Source organism: Pogoniulus pusillus, chromosome 7, assembly GCF_015220805.1.
Source record: "Pogoniulus pusillus isolate bPogPus1 chromosome 7, bPogPus1.pri, whole genome shotgun sequence".
NCBI classification, from domain to species: domain Eukaryota; kingdom Metazoa; phylum Chordata; class Aves; order Piciformes; family Lybiidae; genus Pogoniulus; species Pogoniulus pusillus.
The window spans coordinates 13,542,669-13,558,877 of record NC_087270.1 but is presented as its reverse complement, the minus strand read 5'-3'; the positions used below and the strand labels follow the sequence as shown (position 1 = coordinate 13,558,877).

At 49.4% G+C, this 16,209-nt stretch overlaps 1 protein-coding gene and 1 long non-coding RNA gene across 3 annotated transcripts in view; one reads left to right on the top strand and one right to left on the bottom strand.

Annotated features, from left to right (window-relative positions):
• The first annotated feature begins 2,551 nt into the window (after positions 1-2,551).
• Positions 2,552-15,812, top strand: BCL2L11 (BCL2 like 11). The gene is made up of 4 exons (XM_064145954.1): positions 2,552-2,641; positions 2,857-3,235; positions 8,452-8,564; positions 12,327-15,812. The coding sequence occupies exons 2-4, from the start codon at positions 2,866-2,868 to the stop codon at positions 12,414-12,416; spliced, it is 573 nt and encodes a 190-aa protein (XP_064002024.1). The 5' UTR covers positions 2,552-2,641; positions 2,857-2,865; the 3' UTR covers positions 12,417-15,812.
• Positions 3,728-16,209, bottom strand: part of LOC135176711 (uncharacterized) — a 37,421-nt gene continuing 24,939 nt past the window's right edge. For both annotated transcript variants that reach the window (XR_010302790.1, XR_010302789.1), the window contains 3 exons: positions 9,522-9,669; positions 9,329-9,401; positions 3,728-5,291 (listed from right to left, as the gene is read on the bottom strand). This is a non-coding gene — a long non-coding RNA (uncharacterized LOC135176711). The remainder of the gene's footprint in view (positions 5,292-9,328; positions 9,402-9,521; positions 9,670-16,209) is intronic.

The following is a 16,209-nucleotide window of genomic DNA, read 5'->3' as shown; positions in this document are numbered from 1 at the left end:
CAGGCTTGTTGATGATGAGCATCCTGTTCGGAGTAAGAGGGGCCCTGCCTCCAGACAGGTGGAGGAGAGGCACAACAGAGTTTATAGGACGGTATGGGCTCAAAGGCCTGGCACATCAGAACCACAGGGATATAAGGCTTTGGTGGACACCTGTGCACAATTCACCTCGATGCCATCAAACTTCAGAGGGTCAGAATCCATTTGTGTTTCCAGAGTAATAGGGAGATCCCAGGAACTGAGTGTAGTGGAAGCTGCACTGGATAGGTCTGACTGGATACAAGCCCAGATGCCCCATGCATTCCTGGTGTACGCTTCTTTCCTGTAAGGATGATGGAGCACTGGAACAGGCTGCCCAAAGAGGTTGTGGAGTCTTCTTCTCCAGAGACTTTCAAAAGCTGCCTGTGTTCCTGCACTGCCTGCCCTGGGTGTTCCTGCTTTGACAAGCATGTTGTACTCGATGATCTCTGGAGGTCCCTTCCAACCCGTAACATTGTGTGATTCTGTGATTCAAGGCCCCAAAGGGGTACTAGTGGGCATTTGGTGTAGCAGCAGTATAGATGGAGGAAACAAAACATTTGTCTACCTTGCCTGGTTTATCAGAGCATCCTTCTACTGTGAGGCTGCTGAGGGTCGAGGAATAAAAGGTGCTACCTCAACAGCAATACTGTACAAACCAAGACTCTCTGATCCCCATGCAGAAACTGATCCATCGACTTGAGAGGCAAGAAGTGATCAGCAAGACAAAGTCACCATTTATCCAGTACAGAAGTCTAACAGAGAGTGGAGACTGACATTAGATTATTATTGCCTGAATGAAGTTACCTCACCTCAGCAGAACAACACCACAGATCATGAGCATGGACTGCACTACATATAGTGGCAACAAGCTCCATATACATTGCACAGCCCAACTTTGCCTAACAGGTGCATTCCATGGGTTTGGACTAAATGGATTCAATGAACTTGTTGGAGAAATGTCTCATGGACCAGAGGACTACTGCCTATGTGTATATGTACATGTTGAGGGACAAGAAAAAAATGCTATTGATTGAAGTGTGATGTAAATGGTATAGGACAACAGATGGAACCCTGCATCCAGTATTTCAAATATGATTTAACTACGACAGAGAGGGAGGAGAATCACCCTTAACCTGCTGGCCATGCACTTCCTCATTCATCCAAGAAGACCACTGGCCTTCTTGGCTGTGAGCTGGCTCGTGGTGAACTGCTTGTCCACCAGCACTTTCAGGTCTTTCCCCTCAGAGCTGAGTTCATGCAAGTGCTGAATGTCAAAGCAGGCACAGGCTGCTGTCCTCAAGCTTTACACACAACATTTGCACAGTAGCCCAGGTGAGGTGCTGAAAAGTGAGGCATTGGCTGAAGAAAACGGTCACCTAGATTTGGGGCTGGTGAAGTGTCACTGCCTGCTCATGGCTGGGATGAGGGGGATGCTGGGCAGGATGCGGGGGGGGTCTATGCTCCACCCTAGCATCTGCTGCTTTAGCAAAGCTCTGCTCACAGATACATGTCTTTTCAATCCCTCCAGGCATGGTAACTGCACCAGTGCCCTGTGCAGCCTGTTGCAGCACTTAACAACCCTCAGGAGGAAGAAACTTCAGAGCTTTGTCCCCTGTCTTGCTCCCTGATGACGGTGCTAGGGCCAGAGGAAGCTGTGGTTGGCAGCTCCTGGCTGCCAAGGTGCAGGGTTGAATTTGTCACCACAAAATTATATTGTGATTGTTCATGCAAAACATTGTCGAGGAGGCTGCTGGGCTGGGGTGTTTTCTATGGTAAAGTTAGATGCTGCTGGGTGACAGTGATCGCTGGGACCACTGACCTTCCTCTGCCCTGGGGACACTGGAAGGAACACTGAGCACCCACAGCCTGGCACATCGGTGGAGAGCAGGTGGTGGTGGTAGTGGCGACATGTGCAGTAGGCTGTGTACAGGCATGTGCAGTGTGCGTGAACAGACCAAGCACCCTCAGGAGCGTGTGAAGAGTGTACAGCTGGTGCATGGTGCGAGAGCGTGAGTGCACAGTGCAAGGGGGTACACGAAGGTGCAAGTGAACAGTGCCAGAGGAGTTTGCGCCAGAGCACGCATGCAGGAGTGTGTAAGGGTGTGAGTGCACAGTGTGAGAGGTACGAGAGCACTGGTGCGCAGCACAAGGTATGTGAAGGTGGCTGTGCAGTGCAAGGGAGAGGGTTAGCGCAGAGTGCAAGCGGCGCTTGTGAGGGTGTGCGCAGCGCGCAAGCAGACGGAGCGAGAGGGCGAGCGGCAGACGGGAGTGCGGAGGCGCAAACACGGAGAGGCAGGGGCGCAGCGCAGGCGGGGCTGTGCCAGGTCGCAGTGGGAAGGAACGAGCCGCGCCGCGCACACCCCACCCATGCTGGCGGAGGGCGGGCGGCCTCTGTCGGTGGGCCGGGCAGGGGGAGGGCCGCCGGTCCGTCGGTGGGCCGGTCCCTGAGAGCCGGGGCGGTTCGTGCGGGCGCTGTAAACACGGGGCGGGGCCGGTGGCAGAGGCGGTGGCGAAGGCGGCGAAGGGCTCGGGGCAGCCGTTGGGGCAGGCCTGCTGCCGCGCATAGCGCCGCCAGCCCCGCGGTCGGGCACCCAGCTCCGCCGGAGGCGGCGGGGAGAGCACCGTGAGCGGGGGTCGGAGTGGGGAGAGGAGGGAGCGGAGGGGGGCGGGGGGGGAAGGTTGGGGCGGGACACAGGGCGGCGCGGAGCGGAGCTGCCGCCTCAGCACTTTCGGCAGAACAATGGGGCCGGGCTGGGGGGTGCGGGAGGGGCCAGCACGGGGCAGGCGACGGCGGTTTCTCCGCTTCTCACGCCGTGCCGCTCCCCCCACCCCCCGCAGGCAGCCCCGATGGCCAAGCAACCCCCCGAGGTGAAGGCTCAACGCGACGCCGGTGAGGGCGGGAGGCTGCCGGCGGCGGTGGAGGGGCCGGGCCCGGCCGCGCAGCAGCTGCGTCCCGGGGCTCCCGCCGCCCTGCCCGGCTCCTGCGCTACCGCCGCGGCTGGGCCTCCATCGCGGGGCCCGCCCGCCAGCCCCGGGCCCTTCGCCACCCGCTCGCCCCTTTTCATCTTTGTGCGGAGGTCGCCGCTGCTGTCGCGCTCCTCCAGTGGGTATTTCTCCTTCGACGCCGAGCGAAGCCCTGTGCCCCTGTGCTGCGACAAGGCCACTCAGACCCCCAGCCCGCCCTGCCAGGCCCTCAGCCACTGCCTCAGCGCCATGGGTAAGGCTTTGGGGGGACGTGGGACGGGGAAGCTGTGTCACTCGGAGTACATGAAAACAAGTTGCCGTACTCCTATCATCATCCTTTACATGTTCTGTCTGGGCTGCACACTGATCAGAGTGCCCCAAATTAGTCCACGGAGTTCACGCCATCATCCTCCTGCGCCTGGCAGCAACCCCTTCTACTCCCTGCCGTGTTTACTTTCCCTGGAAACGCAGCGTTTTATAGCCACTATGCACCTGCAGTGAGACTCCATCATCCCACTTGTCTGGTTTTTGGGATGCTGGGTTGTGGTCGAGCACCCTGCTGCCATGCTGCAGCAGCAGCAGCAGCAACCGTGCTGCGCCTTCACCCGATGCAGCTGTGCTCCAGCGCCTGCAGTACCTGTAGGATGGTTGCGAAATGCCCCGCCGAAGCCTTGAACTTGTGCCAGGGCAAGCTGTGGGGCACGTGGAGGGCTGGCCGTGGGCAGCCTGAGTGATTTGGAGCAGCTGGGATGATTTGGGGTGCTTGGCAGGCGACCCAGCCACTTTGGGGCTGGACATGGGTGACCTGGCTGTTTTGGGGCCGCTTTGCCAATTCAGGGTGACCTGCCGAACTCAGGGCTGATTTGGGGTAACCTGTCAGTTTGAGGCAACCTGCTTTGGGGCTGGACGTTAGCAACCTGGGTAATTTAAGGTGGCACAGATGGTTTGGGGCAACCTGGAGAGTTTGGGACTGGCAGTGGGTGACCTGGATACTTTGGGGTGACCTGATTGGTTTGGAGCTGGTTTGGGTTGACCTGGCCACCTTGGACGTTTGCCTGAGCAGGCAGGGGTGTGGGATTTCTGCAAGCGGGCCAGCCTCCCTGAGCAGCGTGCTGCCGGGGAACATCCACTCGTCCAGCACTTTTTTTTTCTTGCTGTTTTTATTCTTTTCCGGGATGGGTCAGTCCCTGAACAAAGTTATTTAATCGGCTTCTTAGTCAGGGCTCGCTTCGTGCCAGGCTTTACGCGCCACTTTTTTTTGCCAGGGTTTGTGTGAGGTAAGTGGCTTCTTGTTCGTGGGTTGGTTTATTTTGTTGGGTTTGGGTTTTTTTTTGGCTCCTGTTTCTTCCTCCATGAGCCGCGTGGTGTCACAGGCGCTGGGGTCACACGGCTCCCGCCTGCTTTGGCACAACCAGCTTCAAAGCAGCGTGGTGATGGGCGGGCATGTGTTTACGTGTGGCTTTACCAGGTAAGGCTGGGTAGGAAGCCCCTAGCAGTGGGGCAGACGTGTCTGTTGTAGCTGCTCGAGCCATCCAGCCTTGCTCCTCTTGTGATTAATTCCCTTTAAGTAGAGGAAACCTTTTAAGTTCCACCGGGTGAAATGAGGAAGATAGGAGCCAGGTACCAGGCGGTGGTGCTCCTCGGGGGATAACAAACACCAGCTCCCAAGCTTTACAGGAGCTGCTGTTGTTGTTGTTGCTTGAGTTTTTCTCCCCCAACTCCGGTTAATGTCTGTGGTTACAGCTGTAGAGGGCTTACTGTTATATGCCCTTAGGAAATATTTTCTGACATTACTGCAGTAATTACAGCTTAATGCAGGTTTCAAAACCCAAACACACGTGGCCCAGCCAGGCACAAGGACGCTGGAGTTCCTCAGCAGACGAGTGGGGTTTTTCTTTTTTTTTCCCCTTCCTCTTCAGTGCTCCAGGAAGAAATCAAAGTTTTCCCTCACTTTTCTGAGCTGCTGCTTTTTCATCATCACCGTAAAGCTGTTGAACTGCTGGTTTTACTAGGGCCTTTGCTCTGTTGTTGTTATTGGGGGCATCATCCTAAACAACTATAAGCAAAGGGAAGATACTTGAGCTGTTTAAATAGGATGCTTGGCTCCTCTCAAACAGGATTGAGCTGGGAGCTGGCTCTGCAGAGCTGTTTTATCCCTGGTCAGGAAGTACAGCTACCAGGCTGTGCCTTGCAACTTGCTTTGAGAAAGGGCTTTGCATTGCACACCACATCCTTGATCCCCTTGCCTTGGCAGTGTCCCACCGGATGCATGCCATTGAGTTTTCCCGCGCGGAAACGGGTCGGTCCCCCTGCAAGGAAGCGAAGGGTATAATGTTTTGTTGTGGGTTTTATATGCTGATTTTTATCTGTTGTGCTGACTGTAGGCTGAGAGAGATGGGGAGCTACTCTAGGAAGCATAAGCAAGTGACCTTTAATAATAATAATAATAATAAACAGGCATTTCCTGGAAGCAGGAGTGGTTTGTGTGTGATAGGTGCTCTTGACCTCTCCCTCGGGACTCTTTCCAAGGTTTGGTGGAGCAGACCAAGCTCATGGTCTGCCATGAAACTGCCTCTTCTAAAACCTTCCCCAAGGTTTTCGGTGATGATGGCGTGAGTAATAATTAAGCTGCCAGACAAAGGTGGAAGCTGCCCCAGGGAATTACGGCATTCCTTTAGGTGTGTGTGAGAGCTAATTGCTGGAGGAAGAGTTGGTGCTGGCATGGGAGCTGGTAGGAAGTAGCGTTTCAGGGTGTCTCGTTTCACTGACAGTGTGAAGAATTATACCTGCGTGCCTCCAAAGTTGTATTTTGTGGGGAAATTAGATGAAGGCAGCAAGGGAATGTTCTCGGATGGGAGATGGGAAGGGTGACTCTGCATATGCAGGAAGATGTTTTTAGGGATAACTAGAAGAGGAATGTTCAGAGTTTATGAAGCTGTACCTGAAGGAAAAAGAGAAGCTTGCTTTTTGCAGAAGAGTATGGCAGGGGTGGTGGCACTGCCCCACCATAACGTCTCCCAAGCCATAAACCCACCCTTTGGTGGGACCGTGTGACTCTGACAGTTCAAAGCTTTGGATGATAGTTTTCTTCTGCAGCTGTTTTTTGTTCGAAGAACAGCTCTGTTGAAGGGCACAGGGATGCAGAGCTTGTGTATGGGTTTTTGGGGTGTATTTGGAGCAGGCATGTGTAAGTACTCTGTAAATGAGGTTTTTAGAGTGCTGTCATGATCCTGGCTTGTTCTCCTGTACTGTGGAAAAGGGAAGACAAGCTACATGAACTTCTTATTGCCTGTGAAGGAGATACTTCAGGGGTAGTAGGTGAGTTTAAGGATGAAACCTTGAGCCAAGAAGCTGGTAGTGGTGTTTCTGTTGCTCTCGTTTTCAAGCTACTGCTGTTTTTCTCCCTGAGCTCTTCGTTGTGGTTGGTCTGCAACCATTGTCTGAGTGGGCTTTGGATGACCAAACTCTGGGGATGTAGGTGCAGTTTGGGGTGGCTTGGTTTTGGCTTTTTTCTTCCTCTAAGCACAGACCACAGTGTAACTGTGCTGGTTTCCGTCTGGAGCATCCCATGGGCTAGAGCAAGATGTCCCACGGCCGTCGCTGGCCTCTTGGTTTGTCCTCATTCTCACAGCAGCAGTCTTGCACTAGGACTGCCCATCCCCCTCCCCACCCCATCCCCCACCCCCTGCCCCGAAAGCACCTTTGACTGATTTTGGGACCAGTTATGACTGGACCCTTTTAAGGCCGCTGTTCAGCAGTGCCACAGAAAGTCCTTTCTGAAAACCTCAGCCTGATTTCACTCTCAACCACTAACCCCAGCCTCCATCTCTTAAATGGATGAACTCTTGGGGTGCTATGCTGGGGTAGAGGAGGAAAGGATGGAGAAGGAGGGTAAAAAGGCTAGAGAACGGAGTAGTACCTCTCACCCATGGAGTTTCCCCTGCATCCCCGGTCTTCTTGCATGGTTTTGTCCTGTCTTCCTTATTTTTATTCCTAGCTTAGCTCTTGGTTGGGAAGGGCAGCCCAGGTCTGGCTCTGGTGAAGGCAGTGGGGTGGTTGCCCCGCCCCAGCTGAGATCCTGTTTGCCTTTCCAGGGTGGAGTATCGCGAGGGCTGTGCCGCTTTTCATTCACTAGCAAGGAAAATAAATACGCCTGGGCCGTCCCCAGGCGAGCAGCGGGTACTACTCCTGCACTACTACAGCATGAAAACAAAACAGATCCTTGAGCCAAGCAGTGCTAGTTTGGCTTGGAAATGCATTTTCCAGTCAGGTTGGAGCCAGACTTGTATTTAATTTTTTTTTTTAAACTGTCCCACTAATCCTTTGAATATTTTGAGATTGGAAGCAATTTCTATTCCCTTGTGATTCTTTCTAAGCTCTCGTGCCAAAGTGCCGTGTTTTGTTTTGTGCAGTGGTTTGGGGTTTTGGTTTGTTCGGGGTTTTTTTGTTTTGTTTTTTTCATGTGGAGTTATTTTGATGTTGTTTTTCATTTTGTTTTTCCTTAAGGCTGTGATTCTTGCTCAGACCTTGCTCTGGAGTTTGTGAGAGTGTGAAGAGGTGGAGCAGGTGCTACATGGGGTCCTGCCCAGATGATAGGCTGCTTTTTTCTCCCTTTTCTGTTCAAGGAGCTATGTGGTGACTTTTAGTGAAGCCTTAAAATGGAGACCAGAATATTTGTGTCTTACAGTATAATTGATATATGAGCTCTTTTTTTTCCCCTTTTGCAAACCAGCACCATTTTTTTTTGCCTTGGGTTTATTTTCGGCTGTAGTTTGGCTGGAAGATGCTGTATGAGAAGTGAGCTCCCATTTGAGAGGCATCCCTCAAATGAGTTCCCTCCCATCAATGGAAGGTACTTCAGTTGTCTGGAAACATGGTTTCTCTGCATCCAAATCCAACTGTGGCTTTTTTCTCTGTATGACAAAAACAAGTGTTTTCCTTATCTCCTTGGGGGCTACTTCAGAACTGTTTGGAGAATAAATGTGAGTATCAGATTAAACTCCCCCAGAGAGGGTTTTTAGGGTTAGAGGAGGAGCTGCTGTTCGTGCCTGCAAGATTGGTGCCTTTAAAAAGAAGGGGTCTTGGTAGGAACTGAATTGGAGAGTGGCATCTTGGCTTTCCAAGAGGGGACTAAAGCTTGGCTGCACCAAAGATGTTCTGCAGGGAAGCCTGTACTGAAAAAAACAAACAACCTAATAATACAAAATAAGGAATTAGAAGCTTTTCCTGTGATGCACATCTGATACAATGAGTCTTGTTTGCAGTGTATACCGTACGTATACAGCCCCAGCAGCTTGGAACATGCAGAACTTCTAGAAGTGTAACAAAGCTTAAAAAACAGTAGTAAAAATAATAATAATAATACAAAAAGTAATAGTAGTAATCCACTGACTCCTGCCAAGTATAAGAGCAGTTTTATCTTCTTTTGTCATTCACCTGTTCCTTGTGCTCTGGTTTTATTCCATGCAGCTTCCCGGTGGCCGTCTGCCTCCGTAGCAGAGGACATACAGCCTGAAATCTGGATTGCACAGGAGCTGCGGCGCATCGGTGATGAGTTCAATGCCTCCTATTGTCCGAGAAGGGTAACTTTCATCTTTCTTTTTTGTTACTTTCCATTTCTTTTACATGTGGCCTCTAAAAGGGAAAAGCTTAATCATCTCTGGAAACCAGTTCTGTGGTGAGCGTTTCGTTCACTCAGACACAGAGAAAGGATGCGCGCGGGTGGTTGTGTTGGCCTGGATGCAGGGGATGTGCCGCCAATGAATCGTCTGCTGCTGCAGCATCATTAAATCAATTAAAAATAACCTTTACTCTGGCATTTGAGGCTTTTGTGTGCAAAGTTCAGAGTGTCTTTCGTAGCACCTAGGACTAGTAAATTGTGTTGCTGGTTTGGGACTGGACCTGAGAATGGTGAGAAGGAAACCTCTAAAAGCTAAGAGCCAGGGAAAGTTTGGGATATCATATTATTATTTGGGTAGAGTTGGGAAGAGGCACTCTAGAAGCAGTACCTGGCAGCAGTTGGGTGCTGGCACTGGTGTTTTTAGGGAAGAAAATGCAGCAGGTTTCTGTGCTCAGCTCCTAGATTCCTGCTGCTGAGGATCGTATGTGTGAAAGCTAGTCATAACTAAGAAACTTGGATGGTCTGGGTCTGATAACTTGTTTTTTTACAAAGAATCTCTCATCAGCGTTTTGAAACCTGTGTACTTGTAAGGCTGTGGACTCTCTCACCTCTGAATGTTGCAAGAAAAGTAGATGACTCCAGTGCAAAATAACCCACCTCAAAACAAATCAACACAGAAAAATGAAGTAACGCTTTTCAGAAGAGCAACTTTAGCCAGCAACTTGCCTGTTCAGTGTTATCGATGGCTGCATGTTCATGCACGTGGTTTCTGGTCCCATCAGCTTGCCCTTGTGCTTGTCTGTGGGAAGAGGAGTCAGAAGCATGTTAGGTGGCAATGTCAGTGATGAAATGCTGACTGCTTAGGTCCTTAATCCATCCTCCCCAGCTTGTGAGTCACTCCTGCAGCATATTTCTTCACCTGCTTCCGTGGTCTGTGTGGTGGGTGCCTGTGAGCAGGTCTCTCCCCAGAAACAGGTACCAGGCTGCTGTGGTCCAGTTCCTTCTACATCACCTCACTGAAGATGTTTCTATTGGCTGTGTTCTTTCCAAACAGTGATTTTCCTGACCTGGAATGAACTGGAGATAAGTTGTGTTTTATCCCAACGTGTACCTGGTACATGCCTCTGACTTCCCTCCATCCATGCTGATCCCTTATGATGAGAAGTATCTTTTGTTTGTTTGGTGGTTTTGTTTAAAGGACATCTTTCTAGTGAAAGGTGGGAACTAAAGTGATCTTACTGGTATTCAGAAAGCAGAAGGTGCTTGGTAGCAGTGAGCTGACCCAGAAGGGCTGGCAGAAGTGGTGACCCTTCTTGGTGGCTCTTGGAGCAGTGTCTTAAATTTGGAGAGCAGGCACAAGCTCATTGAGCACCTTCTGTGAACAGGTTTGTGATGAACTGGGATGTCTTCCCCTCGTTATATCTTGGGGACCAGATCACTTGGTGCTGCCCCTCGTGGGACTTAACATGCTGGAAAAAAAGGTCCAAAGACTGCGTAGAAGACAATGGTCCGTGCTGTGTTTTGCCTAAGAGGGGATGAATTTAATGAAGGGTCTGAGGAGGATTACCAGAGCCACAGCCAAGCTTCCAACCAGGAAAAAAAACTGAAACAGAGGATCAAAGAACTGTCTAGAGAAGGATAGTGAAGCTGGTGAATGGTCTAGAGCACAAGTCTTATGAGGAGTGGCTGAGTGAACTCGTGTTGTTTAGCCTGGAGAGAAGCAGGCTGAAGGGAGACCTCACTCTCTGCTATCCCCTGAAAAGAGGTTGCACTGAGGTGAAGGTCAGTCTGTTTACCCAAGGAATAAGTGATAGGACAAAAGGAAACAGCCTGAAGTTGAGCCAGAGGAGTTTATGTTGGACATGAGGAACAATTTCTTCCACAAAAGAGTAATCAAGCCCCAGAGCAAGGTGCAGAGGGAAGTGCTGGAGTCCCTGTCCGTGGAAGGATTGAAAGGCCAAGTAGATATGGTGACCTGGCAATATTCTGTTAACAGTTGGATTCGATGATCTTAAAGGTCTTTTCCAACCAAAACAATTACGTGATTCTATGACTGTGTCCTGCTTGCTAGGTGACACAAACAGAGGCTGTTGTGCATGACCCTAAAACAACTACTTTGTCCCTGGCTTGTGCACAGAAAGGAGGATGTTGGTTTAAACAACTGATATAGAAGCACCGATTGTTTCTGCATGGAAAGGTGGGATTTTTCCCTTCTGCAAGTGGTCTGGCTGCTGTGCAGAGTGAGTGGTCTTGGCAGAGCCCTTTGGCAGGAGAGATGGACTCTGCCGGGCAGCACCACTGGGCTCTGCTGCTCGCTGAGGTTTGCCCTTTAAGCACAAGGTTAGAAATGGGGAACTGTGAGCCTTGCCAAAGCAGCACTTGCCAGGCAGGTCGGAGTTGTCAGACAGGTCGGGGCCACTCGTTTCCCATCACGTTCCTTATCAATGCACCCTGCGCATCACCCCCCCAGGGACGGCCTCTTGACCAAGACAGCAGGGCATCTGCCAACTCCCCATCTAGCCCTTCTGCTCTGACTAAGCTCACATGTCCAGCTAGTGGAGACGGCCACAGGACCTTCTGGCCAGGAAGGCAAACTCCTTACCCAGGCTTTTGCTGGCAGAGGGTGCATCATTTGGCTGCTGCCACAACTGCACACACCCGAGCTGCCTGTAGAGGTGAAAAATGCCTTGTTCCAGCTCCCTAATTGTTTTTTGTTTGTTTTTTTTTAATGTATTTTATACTTCTTTATTGAAGAAACTCCAGTTTTGGCATCCTTCTCTAAGCCTGCTGGCTTTTCCTTGCTCTCTGCTGCACTGGCTATCAGGCATTGTAGTGAGTGGGCTTTAGCATCATGCTGCTGTGGGGCAGCTCCTGGGTAGGCAAATCCCGCTTGTGCTCTGGGGTGCAGGCATATCTCAGGTTGTGGTACCCAACAGGAGGGTTCCTGAGCATTTGCTCTCTATGGCTGCAGCTCCCTGCTTCAGGATGTGCCTGCCTTACACCCCTATATCAGAGAAGGTAGTCTGTGTATTGCTGTAAGCTGTGTAATTCATCTCTCTGGGGCATGCATAGGCATGATTTTGTCGTGCTAAGTATAGTCAGAGTTGGATTGCTTTGGGATGGGAGAGAGAGGGAAAGACCTGGGCTGCTTTTTCACCATGGAAGAGAAGGCTTTAAAGTGAAGATTTCCATTGGTGTGCCTTTTTCTTTTGTGCTTTGTGATGCCTTGCTGCAGGGAGGGCAGTTTGCTGCTTTGTTTCTATGAATGAGGTGGTGGTTATGCTCAAATCCAGTGACCTGCTTATGCTCTCCCTGCTGAGGGATGTTTGGTTTTATGATAATTTTTATTAGTAATGTTAATCCTTAATTTACATTTTTAGTCATAATTTTATCCTTCCAGCCTTCTCACATTGTTTTTTAACCGCCCCTGATTGCTTCTTTGTCACGTTCCAAACCCTCTGGCAATATCACAAGCCTCCTGTCCCCTTGTGCTGGCACTTTAACGTCTCCCCGTGGCAGCCCCCTTCAAGGCAAACACTGCAGGAAGCAGGCAGCTTCGATCCTTTGAGTATCATAAAGCTTCTTGTTGAAGGAAAACAAAAGGTGGTGGGGTTTGTTTTCATTCTTAGTAAAACACTTCACACCTCTGAAACACCTTCATGGCACTGGAAATTAAGTCACTGTATTGAGTGGTTTTCTGCTATTCTTTTCTCCTCTGTTTTAGGGTTTCTTGGATAACCAGGTGGGACATCCCCAGATCATCATTTTGCGCCTCCTGCGTTACATCATCCGCTTCATCTGGAGGATGCATTGAGCGCCGGGTGCGTCCCAGGGCATCAGGACTTGTTTACTCATCGGGAAAGCCTGGGGAGGACGGACAGACTTGCCTTTTCCCCAGGACTTGCGGTAGGGCCGTCAGATGCGGGTGGACATCCCACACCAACCTGCTGGGACTTTTCAAAGCAGGATTTGTCTGAGTAGCGTTTACTGTGTTTCTCTCAACTCTTCTGTGATTTTAAAGGTTTTTTTAATTCTTGAAAGAGTTTCAGAGAAAATACTCAGCTGTAATGGAGTATTTTTTTTAAGTCATGCTTCTGGAAAGCTGTCGGCTCATCTGGGATAAATCCTGCAGCAGGGAAAGGGAAAGCCTGAGCCAGCTGATGGGTAGAGCTGCCTTCATTTGCCTCACAGAAACTGCTGGAGCCCTCCACTCTCCCTTTGCCTCCCAGACAATGATGGAAGGATTGCAGAGGAATTTAAATCAGCACTTCTTTTTCCTGTAAATACCTAATGCTACTCCAAATTCACCTTACTCTGCATCATGCAAACAGCCTATTTCCTGCTGATGGATTTTTTTATTATTGTTATTTTTAATACATATATATTTTTTACACTCTCAATTTCAAGACTTCTCTGTCAGACTCCCGTGTCCAATATATATCACAACCAACCAAACCAAAAACAATCCACCAGGTTGCCTTTTTTTGTTCTTTTTAAAGAAATTCTTCCTATAAAGCATGTGAAAATGCTTATGTATTGTATAATACAGTGTATGATGTGAGTGACTGAGTAATTCAGCAATAAAATGCTCTTGGAGGCAGGTAGAAACAGTTCCCAGCACACCGCAGCTTTGCACACAGAGACAACAGCTCCTGCCACGTAACTTCAGGAATCATTTTATGTAGTGGCTTGTACCTTGGTGTGGAACCCAGGAGGGATTTCAGGCGCTTATTCTCCTGGGATTCCTATGTTTGGACAAAGGGATGAACGGAACAGAACTGGCAGCATGAAGATCTGTTGGGGATGCAGATGAAAGAGGTGTTGAAGAATGATGACCTGCTACGGATCCACTCAGGGACTTGCCATGTGGGGTCTGACTGCCACATCTCCCAAACTGCCCTCCTTTCCACCATGGAAGGCCTGACTGGGCACTCAGTGCCATCTCAGGGCATCTCCACTTCATATGGAAGCCCTGGAACTTCAAGAGCTGTTTGGAAGAAGCAGGTCTGTTGCCCCATTGTCTCCAGTTCATCTTGCTGGCTGGTGGCTGCACAATGGCAGGTGATTTTGGGAGGGTGTCTGCTCTGGCCACCCCTATATCTATGCACAGACATATCCCTCTCTGCCTCTAGAGCTGCCCATTTTCTCTGACTGGTGCAGATGGACTGGTGCAGACCCACTTAGAAGCATCATAGGTTCATTTCTGGTTTCACTAGCACCATAGGAGAAGAATGAAGAGGAAAGGAACAAAGCAAACACAAGCCCATGGTAGCGTCTTTTCCTGCCCTGCGCCTGTGGGGGGAAGGTGTTGAGTGCCATGTATGATGTTTAGTGTTTGTAATGATGGACAAACAACAGTCTGACCTCTCTGTACTGGCTGCCTGTGCCTGTTGGGTGGGTGAAGAGCCATGGTGTCAGTGCGAGGCTGCAGGCCTCTGCACTCCTCTGGAGGATTACAAAGCGACTGTTAATTTTTATTTGACTTTTTTTGAGCTCTGGTGGGCTTTTGGAGAGTTTTTTGTGTTTGGGGGGGCTATTTTTTGACCTGCAAGATAAATATTGGTGACAGGAGCTGGCCTCAGCCACAGGAGCAGAAGATGTTTTGGAAAGGGTATTTTGGGAGAGAATGAAGGGGGAATCTGCAGTGGTAGAGATCAAGCAGTTCAAAGATCTAGGCAGGTTTTTGGGCTTCTTGTCCCCTTGGTTTTTGGCTCACCATAGCTCCAGCTGTGCTAAAGTCATAGTGTTTTTTCTGTAGCTGCCACAGTAGGTTCCCCATGGGAACCTATGTGGACCTACACAGTCGTTGAAAAAAGTCATAAAAGTAAATAAAGTTAATATCAGAGGAGGGGAACCAAATGAGGTTTTTTTTCCTGGTTGAGTTTTGTCTGTCACTGGGTCTTGCAGCCTTCCAGCACCGTGTCACCCAGAATGTGTCCCTTGGAGTACACCAAAGACATGATGAGCACTTTACCCCATCCTCCCCACCAGACCACCCCAGCTAACAATGGAGATAAAAATCATGTTACAAGGGAAAAAAAAATAAGGTATTGGCACAGTCTGCCTGGGATTTCTCTGCAGGCGTCTCCTCAGCCAAAAGGTAGTGTAGGGAAATTTGGTTTCACCCCCACGGAGTTGTGAGCTGTAGGGAGAATAACACCCAAAAGCCTCTAATCAGAGCAATTGTGGTTTTAATTAGATGATGCAGGTTTTAGCCTCACTGGCTGACTGCTCTGGGTCATTTCAAGCATAACCTGTGGCCTCAGTTCTGCAAAAAAGATGGGATGAAGAAGAGTTTTCCTTGGTTGCAGAGAAACCAGCTGGATTCCTGGGCAATCTCCCTACCATGCGCTAGCGCTTCTCTTCTCCACAACTGTAAATACCTGAATATTTATTAGAGTAGGGCACCATACTATTTTCATCATCTGAGCCAAATATCTGTGTGCAATGTATTTTCTTTCCTTTTTCTTCTGTAAGTTTTGTACAGCTTAGAAATAAGTAAAAAGAAAAAAACAAGTTTCTAAACCTTTTTAGAGTTGGACTTGGTAAATACTGTAGATTCTTTCCCCCCCATGTAATTAATGCACTCTACTGTTCCATCATGCTGTAACTTGTAGAAATGTATATTTATTTTCTGCTTATTTAAGTTCTTGTAAAGATTTGTGTGTGTGTCACCCCCTTCTCTCCTCCTTGCCCCTGCAAGAAGCAATGGATCACTTTCCAAAGTGCTGTCTTCTGACAGTGCAGCCAGCGTGGTTTGGATCATGAGATTTGTCGTTCTTTTCTCCTCTCTAAGTGCCTAAGCCCCACTTCCCAGCAGTGATTTAGGCACCTCAAGGAATTCAGCATTAGTGAAATCCAGTGGGAATTTGGCTTCTACGTCTCTGTGATTTTCTCCACCCTTCCAAAAGTTGCATTTTCCTCCATCTCGGCCGTTTTTCACGTTCCAGCTTTATCATCAGGTACTGCCCTGGCAGCGCACGTGGATGTGCTGGCAAATCACTAACTCATTCCATAGGACCCAGCATATGTAGCATTTTTACTGCAATTTCCCTGGCTTACTTGTGTTTTGCACTGATGAATTTTGGACAGGGTAATTGCCACTTTACTTGTGCAATACTGCTGTAAATAATTGCAGATTTTTTTTTTAAGAGGCAATCTTTTACGTTCTTTAATATGAGTTTTATATGAATAAAAACTTTCAACTATTTGTCATGAGTGATTGTTTTCTTTAGTGGTCAAGGGTCAGCAGAGGAAGGGTGGGAGAAGGACTGTCACAGAATCCCAATTCTTAAATCAGATGCAAAACTCCTGGGTTATAGTGTGGCCCAATGCCCCTTACCCTCTCAGTGGGCACCACCAGAAAGACTGTATGCTGGTTCACACTCTTTATAGTTACTGATGAGCACTGAGGAGATGCCTTCTTAGTCTGCTCTTTGCTAGGCTGGACAGCCCTGGGTCTTTCATTATTTTCTCCTCAGAGAGATGTTCCAATCCACTCAGCATCTTTGCAGCCCTCTGATGAACTCTCTCTGATAGGTCCCTGCTTCACTTGAACTGAGGAACCCAGACCTGGCCCAGTGCTCTAGATGTGACCTCACTAGGGC

Coding starts and splice junctions, on each gene's coding strand:
- BCL2L11 (XM_064145954.1), top strand. CDS start 2,866: ATGGCCAAGCAACCCCCCGAGGTGAAGGCTCAACGCGACGCCGGTGAG. Junction 3,236..8,451: donor CCACTGCCTCAGCGCCATGG/GTAAGGCTTTGG, acceptor TATTCCATGCAG/CTTCCCGGTGGCCGTCTGCC. Junction 8,565..12,326: donor CCTCCTATTGTCCGAGAAGG/GTAACTTTCATC, acceptor CCTCTGTTTTAG/GGTTTCTTGGATAACCAGGT.